At 36.8% G+C, this 26,777-nt stretch overlaps 7 protein-coding genes, 1 long non-coding RNA gene and 1 pseudogene across 16 annotated transcripts; 6 read left to right on the top strand and 3 right to left on the bottom strand.

Annotated features, from left to right (window-relative positions):
* The first annotated feature begins 556 nt into the window (after positions 1 to 556).
* AT5G22080 (Chaperone DnaJ-domain superfamily protein) lies at positions 557 to 4,166 on the top strand. Of its 2 annotated transcripts, none has more exons than NM_147889.6 (9): positions 557 to 885; positions 1,303 to 1,393; positions 1,556 to 1,616; positions 1,782 to 1,859; positions 1,974 to 2,047; positions 2,745 to 2,858; positions 2,952 to 3,059; positions 3,499 to 3,537; positions 3,651 to 3,959. In NM_147889.6, the coding sequence occupies exons 1-9, from the start codon at positions 797 to 799 to the stop codon at positions 3,735 to 3,737; spliced, it is 741 nt and encodes a 246-aa protein (NP_680194.1). In that variant the 5' UTR covers positions 557 to 796; the 3' UTR covers positions 3,738 to 3,959. The 2 variants fall into 2 exon arrangements, with proteins under 2 accessions (NP_680194.1, NP_001190359.1); NM_001203430.1 differs by having other exon boundaries at positions 667 to 885; positions 2,745 to 2,804; positions 3,651 to 4,166.
* Positions 3,970 to 6,443, bottom strand: AT5G22070 (Core-2/I-branching beta-1,6-N-acetylglucosaminyltransferase family protein). The gene is made up of 2 exons (NM_147888.2): positions 4,985 to 6,443; positions 3,970 to 4,393 (listed from the first exon to the last, which is right to left on the bottom strand). Exon 1 carries the CDS (start codon positions 6,080 to 6,082, stop codon positions 4,994 to 4,996), a length of 1,089 nt encoding a protein of 362 aa, NP_680193.2. The 5' UTR covers positions 6,083 to 6,443; the 3' UTR covers positions 3,970 to 4,393; positions 4,985 to 4,993.
* AT5G03375 lies at positions 5,118 to 5,400 on the top strand. The gene has a single exon (NR_142681.1). It is a non-coding gene; the product is annotated as an other RNA (long non-coding RNA).
* A 2,023-nt stretch (positions 6,444 to 8,466) lies between the features above and the next one.
* Positions 8,467 to 10,831, top strand: J2 (DNAJ homologue 2). Its single transcript, NM_122127.3, has 5 exons — positions 8,467 to 8,821; positions 9,153 to 9,460; positions 9,561 to 9,837; positions 9,922 to 10,120; positions 10,217 to 10,831. The coding sequence occupies exons 1-5, from the start codon at positions 8,669 to 8,671 to the stop codon at positions 10,537 to 10,539; spliced, it is 1,260 nt and encodes a 419-aa protein (NP_568412.1). The 5' UTR covers positions 8,467 to 8,668; the 3' UTR covers positions 10,540 to 10,831.
* On the bottom strand, positions 10,461 to 13,113 carry AT5G22050 (Protein kinase superfamily protein). Of its 2 annotated transcripts, NM_180722.1 has the most exons (8): positions 12,798 to 13,002; positions 12,113 to 12,368; positions 11,964 to 12,016; positions 11,827 to 11,894; positions 11,645 to 11,740; positions 11,505 to 11,567; positions 11,097 to 11,418; positions 10,919 to 11,076 (listed from the first exon to the last, which is right to left on the bottom strand). In NM_180722.1, the coding sequence occupies exons 1-7, from the start codon at positions 12,868 to 12,870 to the stop codon at positions 11,128 to 11,130; spliced, it is 900 nt and encodes a 299-aa protein (NP_851053.1). In that variant the 5' UTR covers positions 12,871 to 13,002; the 3' UTR covers positions 10,919 to 11,076; positions 11,097 to 11,127. The 2 variants fall into 2 exon arrangements, with proteins under 2 accessions (NP_680192.2, NP_851053.1); NM_147887.4 differs by having other exon boundaries at positions 10,461 to 11,435; positions 11,505 to 11,574; positions 12,798 to 13,113.
* Positions 13,114 to 14,012: 899 nt separating this feature from the next.
* On the bottom strand, positions 14,013 to 14,348 carry AT5G22044 (annotated as a pseudogene). The gene has a single exon.
* A 675-nt stretch (positions 14,349 to 15,023) lies between these two features.
* On the top strand, positions 15,024 to 17,422 carry AT5G22040 (ubiquitin carboxyl-terminal hydrolase). 3 transcript variants are annotated; one of them, NM_147886.4, is made up of 4 exons: positions 15,024 to 15,342; positions 15,951 to 16,190; positions 16,466 to 16,713; positions 16,794 to 17,338. In NM_147886.4, exons 2-4 carry the CDS (start codon positions 15,974 to 15,976, stop codon positions 17,181 to 17,183), a joined length of 855 nt encoding a protein of 284 aa, NP_680191.1. In that variant the 5' UTR covers positions 15,024 to 15,342; positions 15,951 to 15,973; the 3' UTR covers positions 17,184 to 17,338. The 3 variants fall into 3 exon arrangements, with proteins under 3 accessions (NP_680191.1, NP_001119259.1, NP_001190358.1); NM_001203429.1 differs by having other exon boundaries at positions 15,217 to 15,342; positions 15,956 to 16,190; positions 16,794 to 17,309; NM_001125787.2 differs by having other exon boundaries at positions 15,189 to 16,190; positions 16,794 to 17,422.
* A 570-nt stretch (positions 17,423 to 17,992) lies between these two features.
* UBP8 (ubiquitin-specific protease 8) lies at positions 17,993 to 24,634 on the top strand (the record flags this gene model as incomplete). 2 transcript variants are annotated; one of them, NM_122126.5, is made up of 16 exons in its annotated part: positions 17,993 to 18,087; positions 18,740 to 18,991; positions 19,115 to 19,204; positions 19,526 to 19,649; positions 19,735 to 19,788; positions 20,201 to 20,260; positions 20,388 to 20,480; positions 20,638 to 20,967; positions 21,075 to 21,215; positions 21,351 to 21,521; positions 22,000 to 22,257; positions 22,376 to 22,524; positions 22,846 to 23,382; positions 23,589 to 23,862; positions 24,069 to 24,212; positions 24,281 to 24,634. In NM_122126.5, 15 exons carry the CDS (start codon positions 17,993 to 17,995, stop codon positions 24,180 to 24,182), a joined length of 2,742 nt encoding a protein of 913 aa, NP_568411.4. The 2 variants fall into 2 exon arrangements, with proteins under 2 accessions (NP_568411.4, NP_001318617.1); NM_001343718.1 differs by lacking the exons at positions 19,115 to 19,204; positions 19,735 to 19,788; positions 24,281 to 24,634 and having other exon boundaries at positions 19,526 to 19,667; positions 24,069 to 24,182.
* Positions 24,635 to 24,690: 56 nt separating this feature from the next.
* Positions 24,691 to 26,709, top strand: AT5G22020 (Calcium-dependent phosphotriesterase superfamily protein). Of its 3 annotated transcripts, none has more exons than NM_001343716.1 (4): positions 24,691 to 24,772; positions 24,843 to 25,599; positions 25,691 to 25,858; positions 26,060 to 26,662. In NM_001343716.1, exons 2-4 carry the CDS (start codon positions 24,980 to 24,982, stop codon positions 26,457 to 26,459), a joined length of 1,188 nt encoding a protein of 395 aa, NP_001331596.1. In that variant the 5' UTR covers positions 24,691 to 24,772; positions 24,843 to 24,979; the 3' UTR covers positions 26,460 to 26,662. The 3 variants fall into 3 exon arrangements, with proteins under 3 accessions (NP_001331596.1, NP_001331597.1, NP_680189.1); NM_001343717.1 differs by having other exon boundaries at positions 24,727 to 24,772; positions 24,853 to 25,599; positions 26,060 to 26,639; NM_147884.6 differs by lacking the exon at positions 24,691 to 24,772 and having other exon boundaries at positions 24,847 to 25,599; positions 26,060 to 26,709.
* The last annotated feature ends 68 nt before the right edge of the window (positions 26,710 to 26,777 follow it).

Below are 26,777 nucleotides of genomic sequence, written 5' to 3'. Positions count from 1 at the left end.
CGATAATGTGAACCCCCGGAAAAGAAAGTTTATATTTTGACCGTGTGGTGACTAAAACATGAGATTTCACATATTTTTCTGTTAGGAATTGGGATGGTAAGAGCTGTGTGACAATTGAGGTATATGAGATGATCCAATATTTCTCAATTTGTCTAAACAAAAATATTATTTTGTAAAACTATGACTATGGTAATAGACATGGATATTTAGGTCTATATATGAATTTTTTTCTTAAAAAGATACACATATCATTTTCACAAGAATTTTATAATGGTGTATTCCAATGTAGTAAGAAAATATTTAACAAATGATAGATTTTTTTCTAGTTCTACTATTCAACGTAAAAGAGAGAGTTTTCAAATAAAATTTAAGAACTAAGTATTAGTATAGGGGCCATAGTGGTTCACAAGTTGGTTTCATTGTATCCCTAGCCAAGCCAAAGAAAATAGACAAGTTGGTTTTTGTAGTATTTATTTTACTCTAATGATGTTTTAATTAACTTTTAACATAATTTAAGTTGTAAGAAATTCTTTAATCCTTCTATATTTTTCTCTGCCAAAATGCTTCAAGATATCCAATTACATTCTCTACCTCTCCCTAAATCCGAATCCATTTGTTCGGCCCAAAAGGCCTAACCCGAAAGACTCAAATCCAGACCCACAATTAAACCCGCCCAAGAACCCGACCTCAATTAGAAAATCGACATTTTTGTTTCTTCTCTCCGTTCTCTACTCTTGTCGTCGTTGGAAGAAGAGGAAGAGAGAGGACAAGAGAATCATAAGAAGAAGACATAGTCATGGGAGAGGTGAAAGTAGACGACGATGCGATTCTTAAATCCTTCCTCGCCGAGGTCGGAGAAGTTGAGAGAGATAACGAAGTCGGCAGGTTTCTTCAAAACCCCTTTCCTATGCCTAATTTAGCTCCTACCCTCCAATTCTGTTCCTGATCTGACTCTTGTTTATGCAATTCATAGTGATTTTGTTTCCTTATGGTTAATCTCTGAGGAACGATCGTAACTTAGGACACTGAATAAACATGATTACAACTATTTTAGCTATGTGTTTTTTGGATATGTCCATGACTATCCACTTATTACGTAGTGGATCTTGTGAAAATTTTGTCAAATTCTCTCCTTTTTCATTTTTTTTTGGGCAATACGAAGATATTATCTGTGGGTATTTACACAATCTTCCATCTATAGTAGTGACTGATTCCTTGTCACTGTTTTTACAATTGTTATCAGTATGCTAGTCATGTTGCATTCATGTTTCTTGTGATATCTTAAAGTTTGATACTTTGTAGGATTCTCTCATGCTTCAAGCTGAATCCGTTTGAGCATCTTAACCTCTCTTTCGATTCTTCCACGGATGATGTTAAAAGGCAGTACAGAAAGGTATGTTTCTGCCACTTTCCCGGCGAGTACATATGTTTTTTATTCCTTGGTTTTATCTACTTAGTAGGTAGAAACAAAAAGCTTGCCTGCGTGGTTTTAATTTCTGTGCCACTGATTTGGAATGCAGTGGAAACTTTATGACTGATCTGAACTTTTTTCCAGATTTCTTTGATGGTTCATCCTGATAAATGCAAACATCCACAAGCACAGGAGGCTTTCGGAGGTTAACATTCTGAAACTTTCTTGTACATAATTACTTACACATTCAGTTGTTTTTGTGTGAATCATCTTGGTCTTGTATCAAGCGAGAAATGCTTGGCCCTCCTTTAAAGAATTGATTTGTCTTGATGACTTGCCATGTTCTTATGGTTTCTTATTTACTGAACAGCATTGGCAAAAGCGCAACAACTGCTGCTAAACGACCAAGAAAGAGATTATATTCTTACCCAAGTCCATGCTGCAAAAGGTTGATTTTGTAGTTTATCTTAGGTCCAAATATTACAAGTCCGTCGTTTACCTTTTATTTTTCTGTCTCGTGAGTCGTGACGACAACCTTCTTTTCTTCAACTGTGAAATGCAGAAGAGCTTAAGATGAAGAGAAAGAAACAGTTAAAGAAAGACACCGCCTCTAAAATAAAGTCCTTGGTTGATGAGGTAAGAAACCCGTTTCTTTTGGGGGTTTAATCTAAGCCTTTTAATAATCTGAGATCCTCGTTTTTATTTTATCGTTTTAGCTGTCCAATGTAATTGGATCTAGAGTTAAGATGGGTAATTAATGGCTTCATTGTAACCAATGATATCAAATATTGTTTTTGAAGCTGCATATTTTCTTTTAGGACCCTACCTTTTGTCAAAATCAGGCTTCTTCTAGAGTGAACCAACTGTTGTTACTTGTTCAGCGAGTATAATATATGTGTCTTGCTGGCAACTTGCGATTTTTCCTAGAATTTTTTTTCGAGTTGCCAGATTAAGTTGTTTTTAGATGCATGTTTAACATAGTAGTACATTTTGAAAATATCTTTCTTAGCTGACATGATCGTGCTCAGTTTGATTGTTCCGTTACTTTTTGTAATGTAATCCCAAATTGTTACTCAGATTGAAACAGAAACCTTTAGTCTGTTATATACCCATTAAATAAGAATTCGAAGCTAACAGTAATCCTAGCTCATGTTTGTCAAAGTTTTTTTATGTGTTAGATAAAGGATACCTCAAGTGAATCACCACTTTCTGTCTCTATTCTTTGTTGCTTTCGTCTGATTTCTATATTGTCACCACTCGCTGTCATATCTTCCGTTTCCTATAAATTTTTGTAGTCCAGATTCCTCTTAACTTGCAATTTTTATGTACACAGGGAAAGCATGAGCACATATATGAGCAATCTGAGGAGTTTCAGAAGGAGCTCAAGTTAAAGGTCCGAGAGATATTAACAGACCAAGAGTGGCGTAGAAGAAAAATGGCAATGAGAGTATGTAGAGTTTCTATCCCTGTGTGAAATTTTCTCGGTGAGAAGTCTCACAATCATTCATTCATTTTTTGTGTTATTACTTCTTGCATTTAGATATCAGAAGAAGAGGGGAGACTGAAGAAGGATGAAGCAGAACAAAAGGAGATATGGAAGAAAAAGCGTGAGCATGAAGAACAGTGGGAAGGAACAAGAGAAAAAAGGGTTTGTTCTTTTGCTAATTGATGATCCTAATTCATTACCTGCCTGTGAATGCGTTATTGTAGAACATTTAGCTGACCCTTTGATCCATATGGATGCTTAGAAATGGCTTTAGAGAAGAAAACTCATCTGAGATCTGTTTGTTCTTTTGTTTGCCCATGATTCTAATTCCCTACCTGCCTATGAATGCAGTAGTTTAGAACCAGTTTAGCTCACCTTTTGATACTAAAGTTAATGGCTTTAGAGAACAGAACTCATCTCAAATAGTTTGAACCATTTGTGTCAATTCTTATGAACAAATACTCTTTACACTTGCTTTTGGACTCGAAGGAGGAGTGCTGGTTCCACCTGCTATTCATTTATCTTAAAGATCGTATATGCAAAATTGGTTCTTGTCCTTGAAGTTAGTGGTTTTCATTGAAGTTTGGGTTTCCATGTGCAGGTATCAAGCTGGAGAGACTTTCAGAAAGCAGGAAAGAAGGTAAGAGACACATTGTTAGCTAGGAAAATGCTTGCATTGGTGAATTACTTTTTTTTTTTTTTTTTCATTTAAGTGAGAACTCAATCTAAGCCTCTTTTTTTGTCACTCATCAGGCCAAAAAAGGAGAGACGCGACCTCCAAAATTGAAGACAGAGGATCCGAACAAATCATACGTCCAAAGGCCGGTCAAGAAAGGCTGATCTCTGCCTTCATTTGTTTTTGCTGTTGTTGACATTGATAGATATTGGTCTTCTCGAGGATAATCTCAGACTCTCTCTTCTTGTGTCTGTGTTTCTTCCCTTTGTACATCACCAACTTCATTCGTCTTTCCAAATACATCAGAGACAGGGAAGCGATATCTCACTTCTCACATTATGACCTTAACTTATTGCGTCTCAGTCCAGATGATGTCATTAGCCTCTAGATTAAAATAGTAAACTTTGATCTTTTATATATTCAATGTGGTGTTCACCACAAGAGATAACATATTCTCTTCATAGATTTCCTTGACACAATTATAATGCTACAGACCCCAAGCCTTTGAGGTAAAAAGAGCTCTGCTATGTAACAGCACCAGCTCCAAAGAACAAAAAGAAGAACAAAAAGAAAAACAAAAAAAAAAATTACAAGTTCGGTTTCTCTGTCTCTTGATCTGTGTTCTCGTGTCGTGTGATATATATGTCACAACAGCTAACAAGCCTGAGCTCCGAGTACCACTAAAGCTGGTTTATTTATTTCAAGCCTCAAAGCCTCCTAACATCGTTTCGCTTTGCCTCTTCTTAATTCTGAAAGTGGCATTTGTTCTTCAACCCATACATAAAACCTCTCCGGTCACCAAAACTTTTGTTTTCTCACCCTGAAAAGACAATACCCAAAAGCAAAGCGAAAGTGAGCATCTATTCAGTTTTGTTAAAGATCCCAAGCAAGTGAACACCAACACAATGCAGTTCAACACGACTTTTTCAACGATGTATGACAGAGGAATGAAACAGATAAAGAAAAGAGCAAGGTACACTTATTATGGCACATTTGTACAATCCCGTTGTAATGTTCGGGATTGTTTGATCTAAATTACTAAATTGGATTCACCACGTCTTCTTCAACAAACAATATAACAAAACAATGCAGCCGAAAGGAGTACAGTATCCTTTTCATGGCAGATTTGTATAATCCAAGTTGATTCTTATCATTCTTGATCAGTCTAAAAAACACTTCAAGTGCTTTTCTTTAGCCCTTCACTAATAAACCAGAGTTTGATGATTAAGCTATAAAATCCAATTACTGTGTAACCACCTTAGCCAATGTTCTACTTATAAAAACATTTTTCATTTTTGATGGCTTTAGATCAAAACTATCAATCTCGGTTTAGTTCCTAGACCAAAACACATAGACACACCACAATTATGAAAGTCAGTAACAAAGTAGAGGCTTTGGGAAAAAACCTTACCTGCATAACTTAATCTCTGAAAATCACAGAATCTGCAATGGCCAAAAGCGGCTTCAAGCAATCCGGAGTAAATTTGCGGGCGAAAAAGTAGGAGCTAGAGTGATTCGATCGCCGGAGTCTCTGGATCAACTCTGGCACAACTTCCTTTGGTTTGTAAGTATAAGGATGTCCTTTCACAGTCCCAGTCCAGTTAACTCGCGTCAACGTATACCCAGTGCAACCATCCGGATCCTTCATGTTCAACAGCGTCGGGAAATAATGCTCCTCCGGGTAACACTCATCAGAACGATAACACGGGAGCTTGAATTTACGCCACAAGATCCGATCTTTGATTGTTAACAAAGCATGTCTTCTAGTCATAACAAAGAACTGCGAACCAACTCTGAATTTCTCAAACGGAACCTCAGGCATCATAGCATACCTTCCTCTAGCAGTGTACCGTTTCCAAAGCCTAGGCTCATCAGATATCAGTTCCATAAAACTCCGATACAAGATTCTAATACCTCTCGGATTCGGATTCGGATCCGGATCAGATTTATCAAAAATTGAAGATTCAAAGAGAGAGCTATAAACATAGTTGAACGAGTGGAGAGGAATACAATACTGAGAGAGCACAGCGAAGTAAGTGTTCGCAGGGTCATCAAGGAAAGCGGTAGCGAGGAGGCGCCGCGTGGCGGAGATAAGAGTCGGAGAAGCTCTTGCGGTGCGTTTCGCGTTTGCAATGAAGGCATTCTCAAACACAGAGCCATTCCCAGGTCTTGTGACATTGACAAAAGGATCTGCGTGGACATAGACGTTGTAGAGAGATTTCGAATGACCAGAGAAGAATCGATCCCAGATTGGCGCGAAATGGAGATCGGAGTTGGTGAGGAATAGAAAAGCAATCTTGAGCTTAGGGTTAGGGTTTCCAGATGAGAGATGAGAAAGAGAGGTTGATCCAGCAGCGGCGATGAATAAACTCCGGTCATCAATCTCATCGGAGATTGGGATTAAAGATTCACCAGGAGGAGAAGGAAACACATGTGGCGCTACAAAGAAGAAAACAAATGGGAGACATAGGAGAAGAGAGAAGAAGAGAACAAACTGATTCGAGAACATTTGGAAAAGGAAAACAAAAATCGGAAACCCTAGAAATTTTTGACTTCCCCAGAAACTGGAAAAAAATCTACCGGAATGTGATTGAATCTCCCATGGATTAGCAGATTCTGAAGATAAAGCGTTGTCTCGATTTCACATTACTGGAGCTATGAGAAATAGATTCTCATAGCTTTTTTCCGACGATAATACGTCGACGAACCTCTCTCAAAGACTGAACGAAATCGATGAAGAAATATAGAAAGAAACTCCTGAAAAACGAAGGTTATCTATCTCCAGAAATTTGGGGGAAAATCAGCAAAGATTGAAAATTTATGGGGGAATTTAATGAGAATTTAGAAATATCTTTCAGATCTCAGATTGTAAAAAAAAAAAAAAATTCAATCACAGTCAGTGATGATGAGAGATTAAGATGACGGAGTATTGTTTTTAATCAATCTGTGATTGACGCGCCACTTTGGCCGTAGGGGTATTTACGTCAATTTACAAAACCGACAAGCGTTATAATACCTGACGTCGTCAAGTTTATTATAGTAACTGTTTTGTTTATCGGAACGAGACGGATGAGTTAACGGCGTTGCGCTGTGTTTACCGTCGTTGATAACGGCGATGATACGTCGGTCGATAATGATGTGTGAGTGCTATTTTTTATTCATTTGATTTTTATGTTTTTTAGTAATAAACGTGAGGATTTTTGTAATAAATTAGACATTGAATGTTGTATCTAATTCGGTAGGTCCAACTGATTTGGTAACTGGTAATGCACTATTTTGCTCGGATGGATGTTTTATTTCTTTTTAAGGACACGTATTAGATTAGATGTATAAGCTTATGCTTTTATACTCATGAGTCATGACTCTTTACAACAGAAATACTATGGTTCAATTTTCTTTGGAAGGAGATTAAACCCGCTTTTTATCCCCAGTCCATATGATTACAAATTATAATCCAAAATTTTCTGATTTTCGGTTTATGAAGGAAAAAATAAAATTACAATAGGGTATTAATCTGAGAATTACGCATAAAGTGCATAATGCTAATCGTAATTTGAATGGAGTCAATACTTCGTGGTAGGCGTCGTGGATGGTAAATTTTTTAAAACGATGTGATATATATTCAAATAAAGCCTCATAATGCTTAAAAAGACAAAATAATAACATTGGAGAATAGCCTTTTAGTATTATTTTTTTAATAGAATAAGTGTATATAATAATTTATATTGAATGTGTGAGTAATATACAGCCCAATGCAATCATTTTATAATCCCCATGATACAAAAGAAAGAAAGGAGAATTGATATAGATACGGTATACCAAAATAGATGCATTGATTTGAAGTCAACCAAAGCATATTACATGGAACATAGTCGAAACCAAGTCAAATTAAAGGCTGGATCCAGGAACCTAGAGGCAAAATCTACAACGAGTGCTTGTTGTTTTTTGTATATGTACTTTTTTTTTACTTTGTTAAAAGTCTTTTTATACGTACTTACGAAGTTGTATTAGCTATCATAAGCATTGGTCGTACATATCGTACGCGACACATGACGCACTTTGGTAAAGGAGAATGAATAAGTACCCCATGTGAATAATGTTTGAAGCACTTTTAGTAAACGGGTTAATATCTTACTCAGGCCCATGATTAATGATTTGTGTAATCATTTTGTTTTGAGATATTGCATTACTCATGCATTTATAAAATGATTTAGATCACTTGAAGTACTTGACAAAATTTGTCAATTGGATTCTCTATGTTGATCGGGTATAACATTTTTCAGTCAGGACTAAATTGCATTCAATAAATTATATTTCATCTATTCCTTGACAATTGATTTTCTAAAAAAATATACATATTAAAAGTTGATTATAAATATATTATTTTTGATGATTAATAATTTTCTACTATTCTAAACTAATATTATTTAATTATTATTTTTAAAATTTAAAATTTATCAATAATAACTAATAAATATTACATAGAAAATCGAAAAATTAATTTTTAATCAATAAATAACAGAAATAACTTGATTATATGCCTGTCTATAATATTTTTTTGTTTGCAGTTAGATTATATATGTTGATATAATACTCTAAAGTCTGTATTTAAAAAGAGATAAAATTATTGTATATTAATTATATTTGGATTCTGATTGATAAAAGAAAAACCTTAATATTTTGTTAACTGAAAAGAAGAGACCTTTAATATGTTATATGTCAAACAACAATAGATGAATATATGAACTTCTTAATGTAAATTTCAAAGTAATCTCCTTTTCTTACAATTTTTAAATTAAAATTTCCATAATTCCATATTTTTAGTCTTTTTTTTTTCCGTCTATATTTTTAGTCTATCATAGAAGAAATTTCCTATTTCTTTCTCAATAAAAACAAAATTGAGAAAAGGAAAAGGGCAAAAAGAAAAAGATATAAAAAGTTCTAGAGTGTTCCGCTTCACAAGACCTTGAACAGAAGCAAAGTCTTCAAAACCAAACAAGTTAGCAGCCACAACATTCTCCTTCTCCTTCTCCTCGTGAAGACTTTTCTCTCTGTTTATTTTTTTTAGGGTTTTCGTAAGAACAGAGCAAAAAACATGTTTGGAAGAGGACCTTCAAGGAAGAGCGATAACACAAAGTTCTACGAGATCCTTGGTGTTCCTAAGACCGCAGCACCAGAAGATCTCAAGAAAGCTTATAAGAAAGCCGCTATCAAAAACCATCCTGATAAGGGTGGTGATCCCGAAAAGGTTTCTCTTTTCGATTCTCGCTTAGATTCTCTGTAAATTCAATTCGTTAATCTAGTAGTTTGATTTGAATTCTCCGATTGATATAGGCTTAGATCTTCGTATTAGTATTACGAATGTTCGATTCGATCTGAAATCTGCGAGTTTTAGGTCAACTATTGATGGTTGTTTTTGTCTTGTGATAGTTAAAAGTTGTTAGATTGTTTGTTGTTGGGATTACGAATATTCAGATAGCCAAATTTCTTCTTTTGGAACTTTTGAGACAAGAATTTATTGCTTTGGAGGTTATGATGATTTGAGTTTATAGTTAACGGTTTAATTCTTGTTTCTGCAGTTTAAAGAGTTAGCACAGGCTTATGAAGTTTTAAGTGATCCTGAGAAGCGTGAGATCTATGATCAATATGGGGAAGATGCACTCAAGGAAGGAATGGGTGGTGGAGGTGGTGGACACGATCCATTTGATATCTTCTCTTCCTTCTTTGGTAGTGGTGGACACCCATTCGGAAGTCATAGCCGGGGAAGGAGGCAGAGGCGTGGTGAAGATGTTGTTCATCCCTTGAAGGTTTCCTTAGAGGATGTTTATCTCGGAACAACAAAGAAGCTCTCACTTTCTAGGAAGGCTTTGTGCTCAAAGTGTAACGGGTTAGTTCTTATTTACTTTATACTTTCACAGTTGTTGTATTGCTTTGTGTTTGTTACCAAATTTTTACTGTTTCTGACAATATTTGCTTTATGATTACAGCAAGGGTTCAAAGTCTGGAGCTTCAATGAAATGTGGTGGCTGTCAAGGTTCGGGAATGAAGATCTCGATCAGGCAGTTTGGACCTGGAATGATGCAGCAGGTGCAGCATGCTTGTAATGATTGCAAAGGCACAGGAGAGACCATCAATGATCGGGACAGGTGTCCACAATGCAAAGGAGAGAAGGTTGTCTCTGAGAAGAAGGTGCTTGAAGTAAATGTGGAGAAGGGAATGCAACACAATCAGAAGATCACATTCAGTGGACAAGCCGATGAAGCGGTATGTGATACTCTATTTGTCCTGGCTTTGATCATTATATATTTCGTCTATTGACATTTTCCTTTCTTTTTCATTTGGAAACAGCCTGATACTGTCACCGGAGATATAGTGTTTGTCATTCAGCAGAAGGAGCACCCAAAGTTCAAAAGAAAGGGTGAGGATCTCTTTGTGGAGCACACCATCTCTCTAACCGAGGCCTTGTGTGGCTTCCAGTTTGTCTTGACCCATTTGGACAAAAGACAGCTTCTCATCAAATCCAAGCCCGGAGAGGTCGTCAAACCTGGTACGTATTTTACTTTGGCCCAGTCATAAACCCTTTCTGTATTATAGATGACAACTTTTCTTTATCTTACCATGGTGTCTATTTTACTGCTGATAGATTCATACAAGGCGATAAGTGATGAGGGAATGCCAATATACCAAAGGCCGTTCATGAAGGGTAAGCTATACATTCACTTCACGGTTGAATTCCCGGAATCGCTGAGCCCGGATCAGACAAAGGCCATTGAAGCAGTTTTGCCAAAGCCAACCAAGGCAGCTATAAGCGATATGGAAATAGACGACTGCGAAGAGACGACTCTGCATGATGTGAACATTGAGGATGAGATGAAAAGGAAGGCGCAAGCTCAAAGAGAGGCTTATGATGACGATGAGGAAGATCACCCAGGCGGTGCTCAGCGTGTGCAATGTGCCCAGCAGTGATCAACATGCGCATCTTAGTGATCTCCAATATTTGCTTCTGTCTTTTCTCCTTTTCATTGTATTATTTTTGGGTCTTTTTATAGACTTTGCCAATTCAGTGGGAAGAACCTCGTCCTAATTCAAATCCTTGTTACACCATTTTTTTTGGTTTGAGAAATAAACTTGTAGTTCTTGAGATTTTGTCCTGACCCACCATCTATTTGTTGTCCCAAATTCTACCAAAATCATAAGTCGGGGATTGCCTTTTAGGCCTATTCAAAGTAGAGGAGACGTGTACAAGGATATGGTTCTGACAATACCAATATTACTTACTAGCGACCATTTAGATTGCAGCTTAGAGAATTAGAGATTCTCACCAGTACTTGGTAAAGAGTTGTTTTTCAAATAAGGTAAGAAAGAAATCAATTGCCATCAGTTACAAATATCAAAAGTTATATCAAGACAAGTACAATGCTACTACACTATAAGCTGTTATTACATCTAGAATGGTGTAAAAATAGGCAAAAGACTAAATAAGGATGATAAACCACATGTCATCTCAATTTCAACCATCAAACCCAATTCAATTCACAAAAAAAAAACTAGTATTCAAGTTGCAACATCGATCTTCTTCTGTAGATACCGGTATACATGTGTAATTGAGAATGAAGGAGGCTCATACCTCGTTTTTATGCAGAGTCGAGCCACGGCTAAGACTTTCTGGAGTTCTCTAGAGCTATAGTTGTTACCTAAATCTGGATCAATCATCTTATCAATTGAGTTTGCAATACACGAGTCTTGTACCCATTCGATCAAGTCATTGCCTTGTCTGTCTGATGATTGTCCTGTGATCAGCTCCAACATCAACACTCCTAGTTGGAATATCACGTTTCCACATTCCTCATCCGCACATGATCCTACATATCAAATTCTCAAACCTTAAGTAAAGCAGAATACCATTGATCTTGGAAAGAAGAAATTTTAACCTTCAGAACAAGAATCATGGGTTGCTTTCGGATGGTTTTTTGGATGTCTGTTGACGCGGATATCTGAAATCTGTGAGAGGAAGATTTCAGTTATTGAAATTTGGTTTTGTCTGCACTGAACTTTGTATCTTCGAACTTACTTTGGGGGTGAAGTTTTCATCCAACATGATGTTACATGAGTTCACTGAAACATCATATATCTGTGCATCATTACTGCTGAAGACTAGCAAGTATTCCTGCAGTCAAAGAGCGGATCATAATCTTCTTGTGTTGAATAAGCAAGAACTCATATTACTGTCCATGATTTTTAAAAACAACTTACTAATGCAGCTGCGACTCCAATAGCTATCTGAATGCGAGTCTTCCAATTTAAAGGAGTCTTAAGCGGATCTATCAAGAAAGAGACAAAGGTTCAATAAAGGATTATGTCTTGATGATTATGTATTGGGAGTTTTCTACCATTGAGGTGTTCTTTTAAACTTCCATTTTCAATGTTGTCAAACACTAGCAGCCTGAAAAGCAAGAACAAGAAATCATAAGCAAACAAACAAACAAAAAATTGTTTTTTTCTCTTTCAAGGTTTCAACTTTCAAGAAGTAAAAGGAAACCTCTTTCGTCCAATGCAAAACCCACGAAGTGTAAGGAGATGACGGTGACGTAAGCGACCCAAAAGCTGAACTTCCTCATCAAACCTTTCTCGTCCAAGATCAAGAGCAGTGAGTTCTTTGACCAAAGCAACCTCACCACCTTTGAATTTAGCTCTGTATGCAGACCCGTGATAGTTGGTGTAAATAACCTTACGGAAACCTTCTGTTGCTTTGATTATTTCCTTGTATCCAAATCGTCTGATAAACTCTATTCTTCCTGTAATGATATCAAAAATTGAAGCATGTATAAATTACTCCAGAAACTATAACATACAACACAGACTAACATTGTCTCATATAGAAAAGTCAAACCAAGTCACTCAAATGATTCATGAAACTAAGAAACAGCCAAGTTTATGGAACCAATTGAAATCTCCACGAAATTAGAACAGAGTATTAAGCAAATCATAGTTTTCTCCAAAGCATTGACCAACATCAAATTTACTAAAACCTCAGGGATAACGTAAACCCTAGAACATACTCGAACTATAGTACATCTATCAACTAGAAGATCCATTAGAATTGATCTGAGATTAAAGAAGAGCTAAGAAAGTCAAAATCTAGTCGAGAATAGTGGAAACCAAATCTGAAAACAGAGGATAATCACGAAAATGAAGGGAGATTGGGACGAAATTGTGAGGGTTACCGGAGCGAGAACGACGGAGCCAAGCAAGAAGAAGAAAGCGGATTCTGCGGCTTAAGCGAAGGCGATCATCCATGGCGATTCACTTTCCTTTTCTTCACTGTTGCTTCACGAGAAGCTCTATATCTTTGTCTCTCTCTCTCACTCGCTAATCTCTGTTTTAATCTGCTTTTTTTGAAAATTGAGAGATGATTGCGGAGAATGGGATCTGATGCTTTCTTGGAAGTTTTGGAGGAGTGTCAGTTGTACGAAAGCTTTAGCTCTGAGCTGTAATATCAACCTCACGCCTTTTTTTCTTCTTCCTCTTTCTATATTTTTAACAGTTATTAGTGATTTGTGTTAAAAAAAAAAAAACAGTTAGTAATGATAACGGTTTTTTAATACTAAATAAACAGTTATTAGAGATTATTTGTCACTAACCCTCTTTTGTTTCTTTGTTAAAAACTTTAAATTATTTTTTTCAAGTTTTTGGAACCTTGTAAAATAGTCTCAGTGATCGATTATTGAAAGAAAAAAAATTAGAAATTTCAAGTCCGACAGGTGAAGTAAAATCCTTTGTTAAATGAATTAAGTTTAAGGTTTATATTTTGAAAAATGTATATTGTTTAACACAATGTATATTAATTGAAGTTGGGGAGTTTTTTGTTTTCTGTTTTTTTTTTGCTCCTAGTTCATAAGTAAACTTTTCATATTTTCATTATTTTGGATAAGAACAACGAAATGTGGCCCCAAACTCTCGAGAAGATGTTGTCCATTACTTATTCCTCAAAATTTTGATTTTGTCTACCAAAGCTTAAACACCCATACGGCAGCATAATAACGAATCATGATGGTCTTCAAGACGATATTATTTTTAATAAAATGCGATCTTTAATTTCTATAAAACAAACATGTTACACTTAAAAGAAATGATTTATAACCAAGAAAGTGTTACCAGTAAAGACGTAGGAGCTGGTAAAAAACATCAAAGCCTAGAGATGAATCTTCCCACCAAAAATCTGAATTCATAAAACCTCAATAGATATCAGGTGTTGTGGGTAAATCTGAAAAACCTTAATAAGTTTTAGGACTACTTAGCTTGTTGATACCTGAATTGTTTTTTATTTTTTCTTCTATATCATATGTACCCGTTAATTTCAGAAATGTAAACGCATTTATAACCAAATATCCTAATTAGATGAATAATTATGAAATAAATCTATTTAAAATAATCTCTACTTAAAAACATCGGCAATTCGGACAGCTTTGATTCTGTTTCAGCCAAGAGTCAATACAAAGGCGATGAAAAACATGTCTACACATATTTATACGGATAATATCATGGCCATCTTCAAATTCTTCAAGACAAATTGAACAACAAATCTCATCAAATCCTTCCTCTTCGATACCTTTAAACTCTATTTTCTTAATATGCATCATATATTCGGTTTTGATGTCTTGTTGAGCTTCAAGTGCCGTTAGATGTCCGGTTTCAGTGTCTTGTTGAGACGGAGGTTGTGGATGATGGTTTTGGTTAGTCTCAAGGCTTAGTTATGTAAAAGGTTGTTTACGCATGTATCTCCAGATACTAAATAATATCCTGAAAATTAATAAACTAACATCAAAAATAATTTCATGTAAAACCATTGGCGCAATATTACTTTTCTACCAAGGAGATTAAATTTGGAGTTGAAGTTGAAGCACTTGCTTCAATTCGTATCCATAATCAAACGTTCACTTAAAATTTATAATCCTTCTTTTAAAATCGTTTTTGTAAAATTTATATATTTTTTGTTTTTAAAAATTAAAAGGTTGAAGGTTGAATCTTTATTACTACGAGATATACACATATTTTAAGATAAGTATGTCAGTTTACACTAATTGGGTTTAGATGTTTAATGAATAATGTAAAAAAGAAAGAAAGAAAGAAACTTTTAATCATATGAAATAACTGGAAATAAATAGGACAAATATTGGATTTTTGGATCATAATTTGGTGAAAATGATTTAATATCCCCTTGAATTTCTGATCCTCTCAAATTAAGATGAACAATATTCAAAACTAGATAGTAGCACATCCATATATGTGTGTTGTAACTTGTAATGGCTTAAACGTTTTTGTTATATGAAAAAGAAAAACTAAGAACTTCACAAATCACAAGTCTCTGTTTGTTTCTCCTACGCGTGAGCCACACGTTCTCTAAATACCGATTAAGAGCTAGATATTCGTGTATTCGGGTTGGACTCTGGTAAAACTCGATCGCGTTCGGATCTTCGGATAAAAAAATTTAGGATCCAATATGGTAAATACACAAAATCGGTTTAGTTTTGGTTTGGATCTTATTCACTCGGATTTGGTTCTGTGTTCCTCGGATCTCGGGTCTGGTTCGGTTGCGTTCTTATTTTTGGGGTCGGTATTTTCGCAGGCCTATACCGATTATACATGGCACAGATCCGACCCGGAGGCCCAATTAGAGACCCAAATTTCACAAAATACATCGCTTCTTCTTCCTCGGCTTTCATCGGCCTTGTTCGTCGTCTTTTTCTTCTTCCGCTTGAGTGGCTTCGGGTACGTTGTTAAACCCTCAAATTTCATCGTTCATCCTCTCCCACTTGTTTTCTCCTCTTTGGGTTTCTCTGTGATTTCTGATTATCATTTATCTTGATTTTTAAACTCTTAGGAGATCGAATTTATGTTTTTTTTAACCTGAAAGATCCAATTTTTCGTTTCTGATTAAGCCCGCCAAGTGTCTAAGAAGAATCCATAATTGTTGAATTGTAAAGATTGTTTCCGATTATAGCACTGAGAGACTTTATAGAAAGAGTGTGACTTTCATGTATGAATGATTTGGGATTGTTTGGTTTCATATTGTTGAAGGCCCCTTGTTATTGTTGATTAACCTAATGATATTGTTTTATGTCATGAGCGGTTCCAAATAATCTATGTTTTGGATTAGTTTTGCAAGATGATGTACAAAATCTGTAATTCACTTTGCATTGGTTCATTGGGTGATAGATTTAGCTGAATGGTGGTTGGTGGCTACATTTTAGATTGTATTTCTTTCTTGGTTAATCTTTTTATGTCCTTACTTGTTAGTTGGTTTCAGAGATTCTATAACTATGCTATGCCTGTCATGAAGCGTACCTAAATTTTCTTCTGAGTGGTCAACTTTGTAGGTCAGATTTAAAAGGAAGTAAAAATGAGAAGACAGGGAAACTTTGCGGACTCATCACCTGCCAGTGCATATGGAGCTGGACAGATACAGGATCCCCATTCTGATTTTCAAGGTCAATTAGAGGCATTCACGCCTGAGAGGGATCAGCCATATTCAGATTCACAAGCTGAGGGTCAATGGAGATGGGAAAGAGATGGCCCTAATATGTCAAGGCCAATGGCTACTGCTGTTTACAATGAAGGTTAGTCTTTACTTCATGCGTTGGTGTTTCTAGTCAGGTCTTTGTGTCTTAGCATTATTCAGAAGAGCAACCATCATCTGATGGGTTTAGCGTCTTTTATTATGGCCAACAGTTCTTCCCTTAAATCGTGAGTGTTCCAATGACATTTTACATGGGATGAGAGGAGTATTAGTTCTGGTTGAGATATTTGCAGAAATCTTTAGAGGAAAGATCTGCATCTAGTGTCTCTCGAGCTTTAGGTTTTATCGCTTGATTCCAGTGTTCTGTTTACACAGGACAACAAGGTGTTGATTCATCGAGGACGTATTACCGTGGCCAAATAGATCCAAAATCAGGAATGGAGAAGCAAGGCAGTGATCCAAGAGCTCAACCACAACACCAAGAAAATCCAAAAACCGGTTATGATAATAACCGTGGGGTGCAGACATTTGAAGGTCTTGAACAGAAGTTCATGGATGATATAACAAGACTAGCAAAAGATCAAATCGAAGCAGAGGATGCAGAGATCGCCAGACATCGAGAGGTTAGCAACAAATTGGAAAGTTCTGCTACTGAATCACTCTAGTTTGGGTTTTAATTAGTTAATCTGAACTCTGTGTGCAGAAAATAAACACTATAAACGCTAGATACGAAGAACAGTTAGCTACACTTAGAGCACGGCACACAGGTAAGAGAGAAGAGATCATGAGGAAAGAATCACTAGCTAGGCAGCAACAATTCAAGCAGCAAACCATGGGGATGATGGACCAATACCATCCAAACGTGGTTGGTCAGGCCAATCTAATGCCATCTGGTCATCCCCAAGGCTACATTGGCAGTGCTCAAGATCCAGCGGCTGTGGCGGATGCACCACCAAGATCATATGGCTCAGATCGGTTTGAAGCATACGGAGAGAGAGCTAGGTTTCAGGGAGGAAACAGAGATCACGGGTTCGAGCCTAGGGGTCCATACCCTGGTGGGAATGTCTATGACACCAGCTCACGGTTCTACTGATGTGATATTACTTGAACATATTGTGTTTTAGGGGATTCACTCACTCCCACTTTTTTTGTGGCTTTATAGATCAAAATCAAGCTTTTCAGACTATCCGGAATTTGAAAATGAAATCAGGGTTCCATTTTTTAATCCTGACGAGAGCATTTTAGAATTCATTGTTGAACCGTTTAAAGAAATTGCTGTACTTAGGTCCTTTCCAAATAAAAATTAGGATTCGAGATTATGCAGGATTACTAATTTAATAGCCAATTTCACAAATAAAAACCATAATGTAATTTAGCATTTTTTGTTCTTGGTTATATCGACTAATTTATACAGTTAAAATATCATCCATTTCAATTCAATGGAAACCTTAGTCTTTGAAAAAATAGATGATACTTGTCAAAATAAGTAAATAAAGATTATTCAGGAAACAGGTTAAATATGTTTTATGTTTTTTTTGTGTCTGCAAAGTTAAATATGATTTTATGTAGAAACATAAATTCGTTGTCAAATACAAAAAAATGCGATAATTTACAAAATAAAAATTATGACAACAATAGTTAGAACTTTGTGAAATAAAACTAATCATATAAATAGTGTTAAAAATAAAATAAAAATAATCATATAAATTTCCCTCCTTTCCATATATCATCATCATCTTCACAATCACAAGAGACAACACTTCCCACAAAAATAAAAAACAAAAAAAAATAAAAATTTGGCCAAATCTCTCTCTTTTTTTGCTTCTTCGTTGTAGATGCTGCTGGTTGTCTGAAAAACATTTATCTTTCGCTCTGCGAATCTTCCTGTGCGGAGGAGGAACAATGAACGGGACATCGCCCGACGAATCTCCCGATTCGACAACTCAGCGGATCGATTCGTTCAACGGCGAGCAGAGAGTCTACTTCGTTCCCTTGAGGTAATCTCATCTCCTTCTTCTTCTTCTTCTTCTTCTTCTTCTTCTTCTCTCTCTATCGTAATCGTTTGATTTCATGTCGTCCATCTTCCTTTTGATTGAGGGAATATTCGGCGAATCTGAATCGCATCCGAGTGAGTTTGATTTTGAATCTTGTGGGAGTTTAAAAAACTTGATTTGATCTAAGGATTCTGGAACTTATGGATCCTTTTCGGATGTATAGGAGATGGTTATCCTTGTTTTAAGCTTTATAGCGATGTATTGTTTCAAACATCTAGCTGAAGAATCTAATGAATGTGATTTCGATTTACTATGTGGCGAGATTTGCTTTTGTGTTCTTTATTATGATTAGGTGATATATCTTATTCACTTTGAAGAATTTAGTGCTCAGCAATTCAGATTTCATAGACAATGACAGTTGCGTAATCACTTTTGCTTACTTTCTTAAGCCTAAGAGGCTATGTTTTGAGGCTTTAGTGTTGATTGAAATATATATGGAGTGTCCTGATATGGTTTCGTGCACGATCGTTGAGTCAATTAAAGATCTACGATATACGATACTCTTTTTTTTTTTTCAGATTTATATAAGTACTCTCAAATGGTATTTGGAAATTAGTCAGTTAAGCAATGTGATATTTAAACTTGGAATTTTCAGGTGGTGGAAAGATGCGCAAGATTCAATGCCTTCTGAATCAGTTGAAAAAAGAGAGATCTTGTATACAGCAAGTTGCGGGTCGTCTTATGGAGGCCCAATGAAGTTGATAAATAACATTTTTAACTCTGATATTTTGTTCGATCTGAGGAGAGAAGGAGATGCGTTACAGAATGGTGAAACGGGAGAAGCAAGCGTCTCAGGCAGGGACTTTGCTTTGGTCTCAAGTGATATGTGGCTGCAGGCACTAAAATGGTAAGTGTTGTTTTCTCTCTACATATCTGATGCTTCCTTCTAGAATGGCTTGGGTAAATCTGTCACTATCCTTGTCATTTTTAGTGTTACATCCAATTGAACTGGAAATTTGATCTATCTCAGTATCCGATCAAATGATTCTTTTATGGAATTTTTCGTATTTTCTGCATCTGTTCATTCTTTGGAGAACGAGTTTTTAAAGAAGAGGCTGAGGTAGATTAGGAACTTTTTGGGTCACATTTGTGACACTAAGTAGAATTTGCCTATATATTGGACGTAGCCTGTTTAAATCCTATATGAGAAGTTAGTATTAGGATGTGGAGAAAATAAGTATAAAATTAAATCATGGTAGGACGTAGGAGAAAAGTATAAAGTTTAATAAAAGTTATTGATATGATGCAGGATTACTAATCATGCTACCTATTTCTAGTCTTGCAATATAGTTGGTAGTTGGTACCTTTTGTATATATGCTTGGGTTTCCGATACACTATGCCATCTAAAAAGCGAGAGTGTTCCCCAATCTTTCTTCCCAGGTATCATGATGATAAAAATACTGAGAAAGGCGTAAAAAGTTTCTCGGCTGGAGGAGTTGACAGAGGTGATGTTTATCCTGTACAACTCAGGCTCTCCGTTTTGCAGGAAACCAATTCATTGGCGGTCAAAATTTGCAAAAAGGTATCTTCAAACTTACAGCCTTTTTACATGCCTGATCAAGTGCCACATTTTCTTGCTGCTATAGAAGTGGAGTGCACGACTTTCCTTTGATAAAATGATTAAAAATCTAAACTGGATTCTGGTTTTCACTGGGGCCTGGTTCCCTTGGAAGTAATGTTTCATACTAAAAATTCCCTACCAGACAAGACATTACATAACTATAGGTCTGTAGCTCTGCCTCCCTTGTCCACATGAAACCTGAGAAGGAGATAGTTGAAATGAGAAACTATTATGAATATTAGAATATCCTGCTAGAGTGTTGCTATTCACCCTGAAACTTCTTGTTTTACAGTAGGCCAAGATTTCCTGTACAGTTCTTCTATATGTTTCATTAGTTCAATACCTATTGTTTTAAATACTTCATGTCCCCAATGAAGATTCATGCTTGAACCATATTAGAAACAACTGAGTTTCTTGTTCTTCCTATCTGCAGAATTTTTCTTAGTTTCTCAGCTGTTGTTCTGGTTCCAAATCTTATGTTTTCCCTCATGCAGGACAATTCAGTTGAATGCTTCAGAAGAGCATGCAAGATATTCAGTTTGGATTCTGAGCAGGTAAAGTGTTTCATGCATGTTCTTTTACGTACTGTGTACACGATATGCATGTCAGTTTATGCAATACTATATGTTACATGATTTATTCATGCAATTACAACTTATACGTGTGCTTTTGATTCTGTAGTTGCGCATTTGGGATATTTCTGGCCAAACAACCTTGTTTTTCGAAAGTGATGTGAGCAATTCCAAGGATTGTCAACAACAAGCAGATCAGGAAGTAAGTGTGATGCTTTTTGAGTTGAATGCGGATATTGCTCCATAGTTTTACAATTAAACTGCATTCGCCTTATTTCAGACTTGCCTTCCATTTTCCATTTTTTCCCTCATATCTTTGATGCTGTATTTCTTATTAATCTTTTCTTTTGGTCCAACAGATCCTCCTAGAGCTGCAGATTTATGGATTATCAGACTCCATCAAATTGAAGGAATCAAAAAAAGAAGATGGTTCCACACAGCAAACCAATGGGATTACCAATGGCATGAATGGTGGCACAGTGTTCAGATTTGGACGAAGTAATTCTTTGAGCTTTTTGGGTAAAGCTGGAGAAGCTGGAACTTTGGGGTTGACAGGCTTGCAGAATCTAGGAAACACTTGTTTCATGAACAGTTCCCTTCAGTGCTTGGCTCACACACCGAAGCTTGTCGACTTCTTTCTTGGCGAGTACAGTAAAGAAATAAATCTTGACAATCCATTGGGAATGAAAGTATGCCAATCTATGGGTTTCTGTATAGATACATATTATCTGCCGTGGTTAATAAATATATACTCTTGCTTCTTGGTTATCCTCACCGATCAAATTTCTTCTGGCAGGGTGAGATCGCCTTAGCTTTTGGTGACTTGTTAAGGAGTCTGTGGGCTCCAGGTGCATCAACAGTGGCCCCAAGGACATTTAAAGCAAAACTTGCTCGCTTTGCTCCTCAGTTTAGTGGCTTTAATCAGCATGATTCGCAGGTCAGAGAAAATACTTCAGTTTATAGAATCTGAATTACGTGAGCCTTCCTGATGTTTTATTCCTGTCTCTCAGCATTAAAGACTGCATATTGAGATATTCCATTCATGTTTTTGAGGTTTTTTATTTGGTTGCAGGAGCTTCTAGCTTTCTTGCTGGATGGACTCCACGAGGACTTAAACCGTGTAAAGAACAAGCCTTACGTGGAAGCAAAAGATGGAGATGGCCGTCCAGACGCAGAAGTGGCTGATGAATATTGGCGAAATCATGTGGCTCGCAATGATTCAATAATTGTTGATGTGTGCCAAGTAAATACCTTCAGGTTCCTAAATTGTTTATTTAACTCTAAGGATCGGGGTTGCTCATTAGGAAACTTTAGTTCGACCTCTTCTTGAAAAATGTCGGATGGCTCAAGCTGTATAGTATCCTGGTATCCAATTTGTAGGTTCTACATATCATTTTGATTTAAGCTGCATATGTTTGAATTTTCTTCCATCAGATTTGTCAGTGCAATTTTATCTTCTTGATTTGAGTTCTGTGCACACAATATTTTCTTTGTTTTAGGGAAGATCTTGCTCTGTCAATAACTACGTCAAGTTATTAGATTGTCCCTGTACACTTACTATTTAAGAATTGGTTTTCGTTTGATATGATGCTCTTTGCACTTGAACCATCTGAAAACTTTTAACATCTTGGATATCCTCATCTTCTGTGGTTCAGTGCATTTGTTCAAAAATGATCCTAATATTGTCGACCACTAAGACATTTATGTGTTTCTGGTTGCAGGGCCAATACAAGTCAACATTAGTTTGTCCTATTTGCAAAAAGGTTTCTGTTATGTTTGATCCGTTCATGTACCTATCGCTACCATTGCCATGCACATCAATGCGAACAATGGATTTAACAGTCATGAGTGCCGATGGGAGTAGTTTGCCTATTCCATTGACTGTCAACGTTCCTAAGTTTGGAAAATTTGAAGATCTTCATAAGGCTCTTGTCACTGCCTGTTCTTTACCAGAGGAGGAGACTTTATTGGTTACTGAGGTATATCTCTATATTCTATATGGTATACTGTTGCTATGAATCTCATTCTGGTGCGTTGGTGGAGTTTTTGTTAACACAGACAATGGAATTTCTCTTGATTTGGTCTTCACTTGTATAGGTATACAACAATCGGATTATTCGCTTCCTGGAGGAGCCTACTGATTCATTAACCTTGATCAGAGATGGTGACAAACTTGTCGTGTATCGGTTAAAGAAGGATGCAAACAATTCTCCTTTAATTGTGTATATGCATCAGAAGCTGGAAGAGTAAGTTTGCGTAGTATTCAAATGCTAACTAAGGTTCTTATCAATGCAAAAATTGCCCCTAGTCTCGTTTTCTGTGACAGGTGGTTTTGGACATTATCTGTTTGCTTATGTTGGCAACAATATGAATTTAAAGATCATTACTTGCAATTACCTCGATAATCAATACCTATAGCTCTTTCCTTTTTATAATGCATCTCCGTCATTCTATTGTTCAATTAATAAATGGTAGTGCAGCAGCAGTTTAACAACTGTTCAGTAGTGTTAAGCATAAAATATATGTCTGATGGGGACCAAATATTTAACCTTTCCAATGGTTTTCAGGCAGTTTATATCTGGGAAATCTAGCCCAACTTGGAAGGCATTTGGAATCCCCTTGGTCTCAAGGCTTTGTGATGTCGAGAATGGATCTGATGTCGAGAACCTGTACCTGAAGCTGCTTAGTTCATTTAAGATGCCTACTGAATTCTTTACAGAGAATCTTGAAAACCCAACTGAAGAAGAAGCCACTGATAAAACAGATACCGATGGTACTACTTCAGTTGAGGATACAAATTCCACTGATGTGAAGGAGACTACTGAATCTCTTCCAGATCCTGTGTTGAGGCTTTACCTCACCGACGACAGAGGAAACTCGATAGAAGCTGAAATGTTGAAAGAAAAGCCTGTAAATAAATCCAAGCGGTTGAATGTGCTTGCACGTTGGCCTGTAAAAGAGCTTGACGTTTATGATACTTGTCTTCTGAGCTCCTTACCTGAGGTTTCCAAATCTGGAACTAAGAGACCCCAAGAATCCGTTTCGCTTTTCAAGTGCCTTGAAGCATTCTTGACGGAGGAGCCTCTTGGTCCTGATGACATGTGGTGAGTTGAGGGTCAAACCATTTCTCATATCTATTCTCAGCTTTATAATACATGAGAACTTATATTTTGACAATCGTGCTCATAGTAATGTGATTTGTTTCGTTGTCTTGAAACTTTTGGGGCTTTTTGTGCGTCTGACTTGCTCTTTACTAATTCTTCGGATTACTCTGATCCTTGGTAGCTGACATGAGTCAAAACTGTATTAGGTATTGTCCTGGGTGCAAAGAACACCGGCAAGCCATTAAAAAGTTAGATCTCTGGAGGTTGCCAGAGATCCTGGTTATTCATCTGAAGAGGTTTTCGTATAGCCGGTTTATGAAGAACAAGCTGGAGGCATATGTGGATTTCCCGCTAGATAATCTTGATCTATCAAGCTACATCTCCTACAAGAATGGTCAGACAACATATCGTTACATGCTCTATGCGATTAGCAATCACTATGGGAGCATGGGAGGTGGTCATTACACTGCATATGTTCACGTAAGTGAAACGACATTTATATATCCTCTTATATTTGAAGCGTTTGTGTTGCAAAACTGTGGAACCCTTGTAGAGTAAGATAGTATTATGATCTAGATGTCACTAAGCGGGATATATTATTGTTGAAACGGATGGTATCCAGATTCATAGAGTTATAGTTGTTGACCTCGTAAGGATGAATTCATTATCTTCTTCTTCTTTTGCAGCATGGAGGTGATCGATGGTATGACTTTGATGATAGCCATGTCCACCAAATCAGCCAAGAAAAGATCAAGACCTCGGCTGCTTACGTTCTGTTCTATAAACGCCTTGTAGACTAAAGAAACTGAAGCGGAAAAGACAAGAAAGTGGTATTTGCATTTTTGCCGGGTTTGGCTTATTTAAAAACATCATTGGCTTGATTCTAATTCACTACAAGATCAAGATGAAAGCAGCTCTGCGTTGAGGCTAATTTACAGAAGAGAGAGAGAGAGTTGGGAAGAAGAGCAAAAGACCGAGAGGACATGTTGCGGGGAATTTATTTTATTCTTACAAAAATTGGTATCTGATTATTTTATTAACCATATTCAATTAGAGAATAGAAGAATAGAGAAAAGCCCTTTTGTGGGATATGGTTCTAAATTGTTGTTTAGTTCTTGTGTGTCAGTTTTGGCTCTCGTCGACCAAAGAAGATTAAAGAAACCTCTACCTTATTTTAACTCAATTCTTTTGTTTTTGCAATGTCCTTTGCTTTCCAAAATTGTTAGTCTTACTTTTCACTACTTTGATAGACATTGCCTTTGCGTTTCCCTGATTAATAAGCCAGAGTACTTAAATCAAAATTGACTGTTTTGTGCATCCTGCATCACGTTTCCAATCAGAACCATAGTGTTGTCGTTGTGTCATTATCCGAATTTAAGTGGAGACATTGGTAAGTTATTTATAAACTAATTACAATCTATTTTTCTAATTATTTCAAATAACATATTTAAGCTCTGTAGCTTCCACTAGACGGTGAAGATTTGAAGTGAGAGCTCTCTTTGCATTGCTCACCCACCAATGGATCTACCTACCCTTCTTCTTCTTCTCCTCCTTTTAAACCCTAAAAGTTTCTCTTTCCTTCAACAACGCCACAATCATGGCTTTGTTCTTATCTCCTAAAACCATCACTCTTCTCTTCTTCTCCCTCTCCCTCGCACTCTACTGCAGCATCGATCCTTTCCACCACTGCGCCATTTCCGATTTCCCCAATTTCGTCTCTCACGAAGTTATCTCTCCACGTCCCGACGAAGTTCCATGGGAGAGAGATTCACAAAATTCACTTCAGAAATCAAAGATTCTGTTTTTTAACCAAATCCAAGGTCCAGAGAGCGTCGCCTTTGATTCTCTCGGACGTGGTCCGTACACAGGCGTTGCTGATGGTAGGGTTTTGTTTTGGGATGGAGAGAAATGGATTGATTTCGCTTATACTTCGAGTAATCGATCGGAGATTTGTGATCCGAAGCCTTCTGCTTTGAGTTACTTGAGGAATGAACATATATGTGGTCGTCCTTTAGGTCTTCGTTTCGATAAGAGAACCGGAGATTTGTATATAGCTGATGCTTATATGGGACTTTTGAAAGTTGGTCCTGAAGGTGGTTTAGCAACGCCGCTTGTAACTGAAGCTGAAGGTGTGCCGTTGGGGTTTACTAATGATCTTGACATTGCTGATGATGGAACTGTTTACTTTACAGATAGCAGCATTAGTTACCAGAGGAGGTCTGTGATCTCTTGATTTTGAATGTGTGGATGTTGCTACTGATTATTTTATGTCCACAAGTTCTGATTTTTAACTGTGATTCTCTTTCAGGAACTTCTTGCAGCTCGTTTTCTCTGGAGACAATACTGGGAGGGTTCTAAAGTATGATCCAGTAGCTAAGAAAGCTGTTGTTTTGGTCTCAAATCTTCAGTTTCCGAATGGTGTCTCTATCAGCAGAGACGGTTCTTTCTTTGTATTCTGCGAAGGAGATATTGGAAGGTGAGTGTAGTGACCTAGTGATGGGGTTATCTTGAACTGTATATAGATAGACCTTGAATCAATTGCCTCACTAGTAGAAAGAGGAATTAGGGAAGTCCTAATAACTGATTGTTTTAGGAGAATTGAAAACATCTGTCTGTGTGTATGCATCACAGGATTCATTTCTTTGTAGTATTGAAGGGTCTTTTTGTTTGGATGCAGCCTACGAAGATACTGGTTGAAAGGCGAGAAAGCTGGAACGACAGATGTGTTTGCGTATTTACCAGGGCATCCTGATAACGTAAGAACCAACCAAAAGGGTGAATTTTGGGTAGCGCTTCATTGCAGACGCAACTACTACTCATACTTAATGGCAAGATATCCTAAGCTGAGGATGTTCATACTGAGACTGCCAATCACTGCGAGAACTCACTACTCGTTCCAGATAGGGTTACGGCCGCACGGGTTGGTGGTTAAGTATAGTCCTGAAGGGAAGCTTATGCATGTTTTGGAAGATAGTGAAGGGAAAGTTGTGAGATCAGTAAGTGAAGTGGAAGAAAAAGATGGGAAGCTTTGGATGGGAAGTGTGTTGATGAACTTTGTTGCTGTCTATGACCTCTGATTACTTGACCTATACGTAAACCACTTCACTCAGTTTCTAGATTTAGCAAATTCCCAAAACTGTTAGGTGTGTACTGAAAAAATCAAACACTTAGCACAAACAAACTCAATGTTATTATTATATCACACAAATTTTCAAACTCATCTGATTTTTTCAGCTAATCCGAAATTATGACGTTTTCCTACTCAGCAACTGCGATTTCTAAATCGTGAATACCAAATTTACTGACCAAAAATTAACCAAGAAAATCGACTTTCAAACCTTCAGGTTAAACGACAAAAACGTGAATGTTTTTTTGAGTGACTGGTAGATAAATCG

The sequence above is a fragment of the Arabidopsis thaliana genome, chromosome 5, assembly GCF_000001735.4.
Source record: "Arabidopsis thaliana chromosome 5, partial sequence".
Lineage (NCBI taxonomy): Eukaryota > Viridiplantae > Streptophyta > Magnoliopsida > Brassicales > Brassicaceae > Arabidopsis > Arabidopsis thaliana.
Note: the sequence above shows the minus strand (reverse complement) of the source record. Positions and strands in the feature narration are given on the sequence as shown.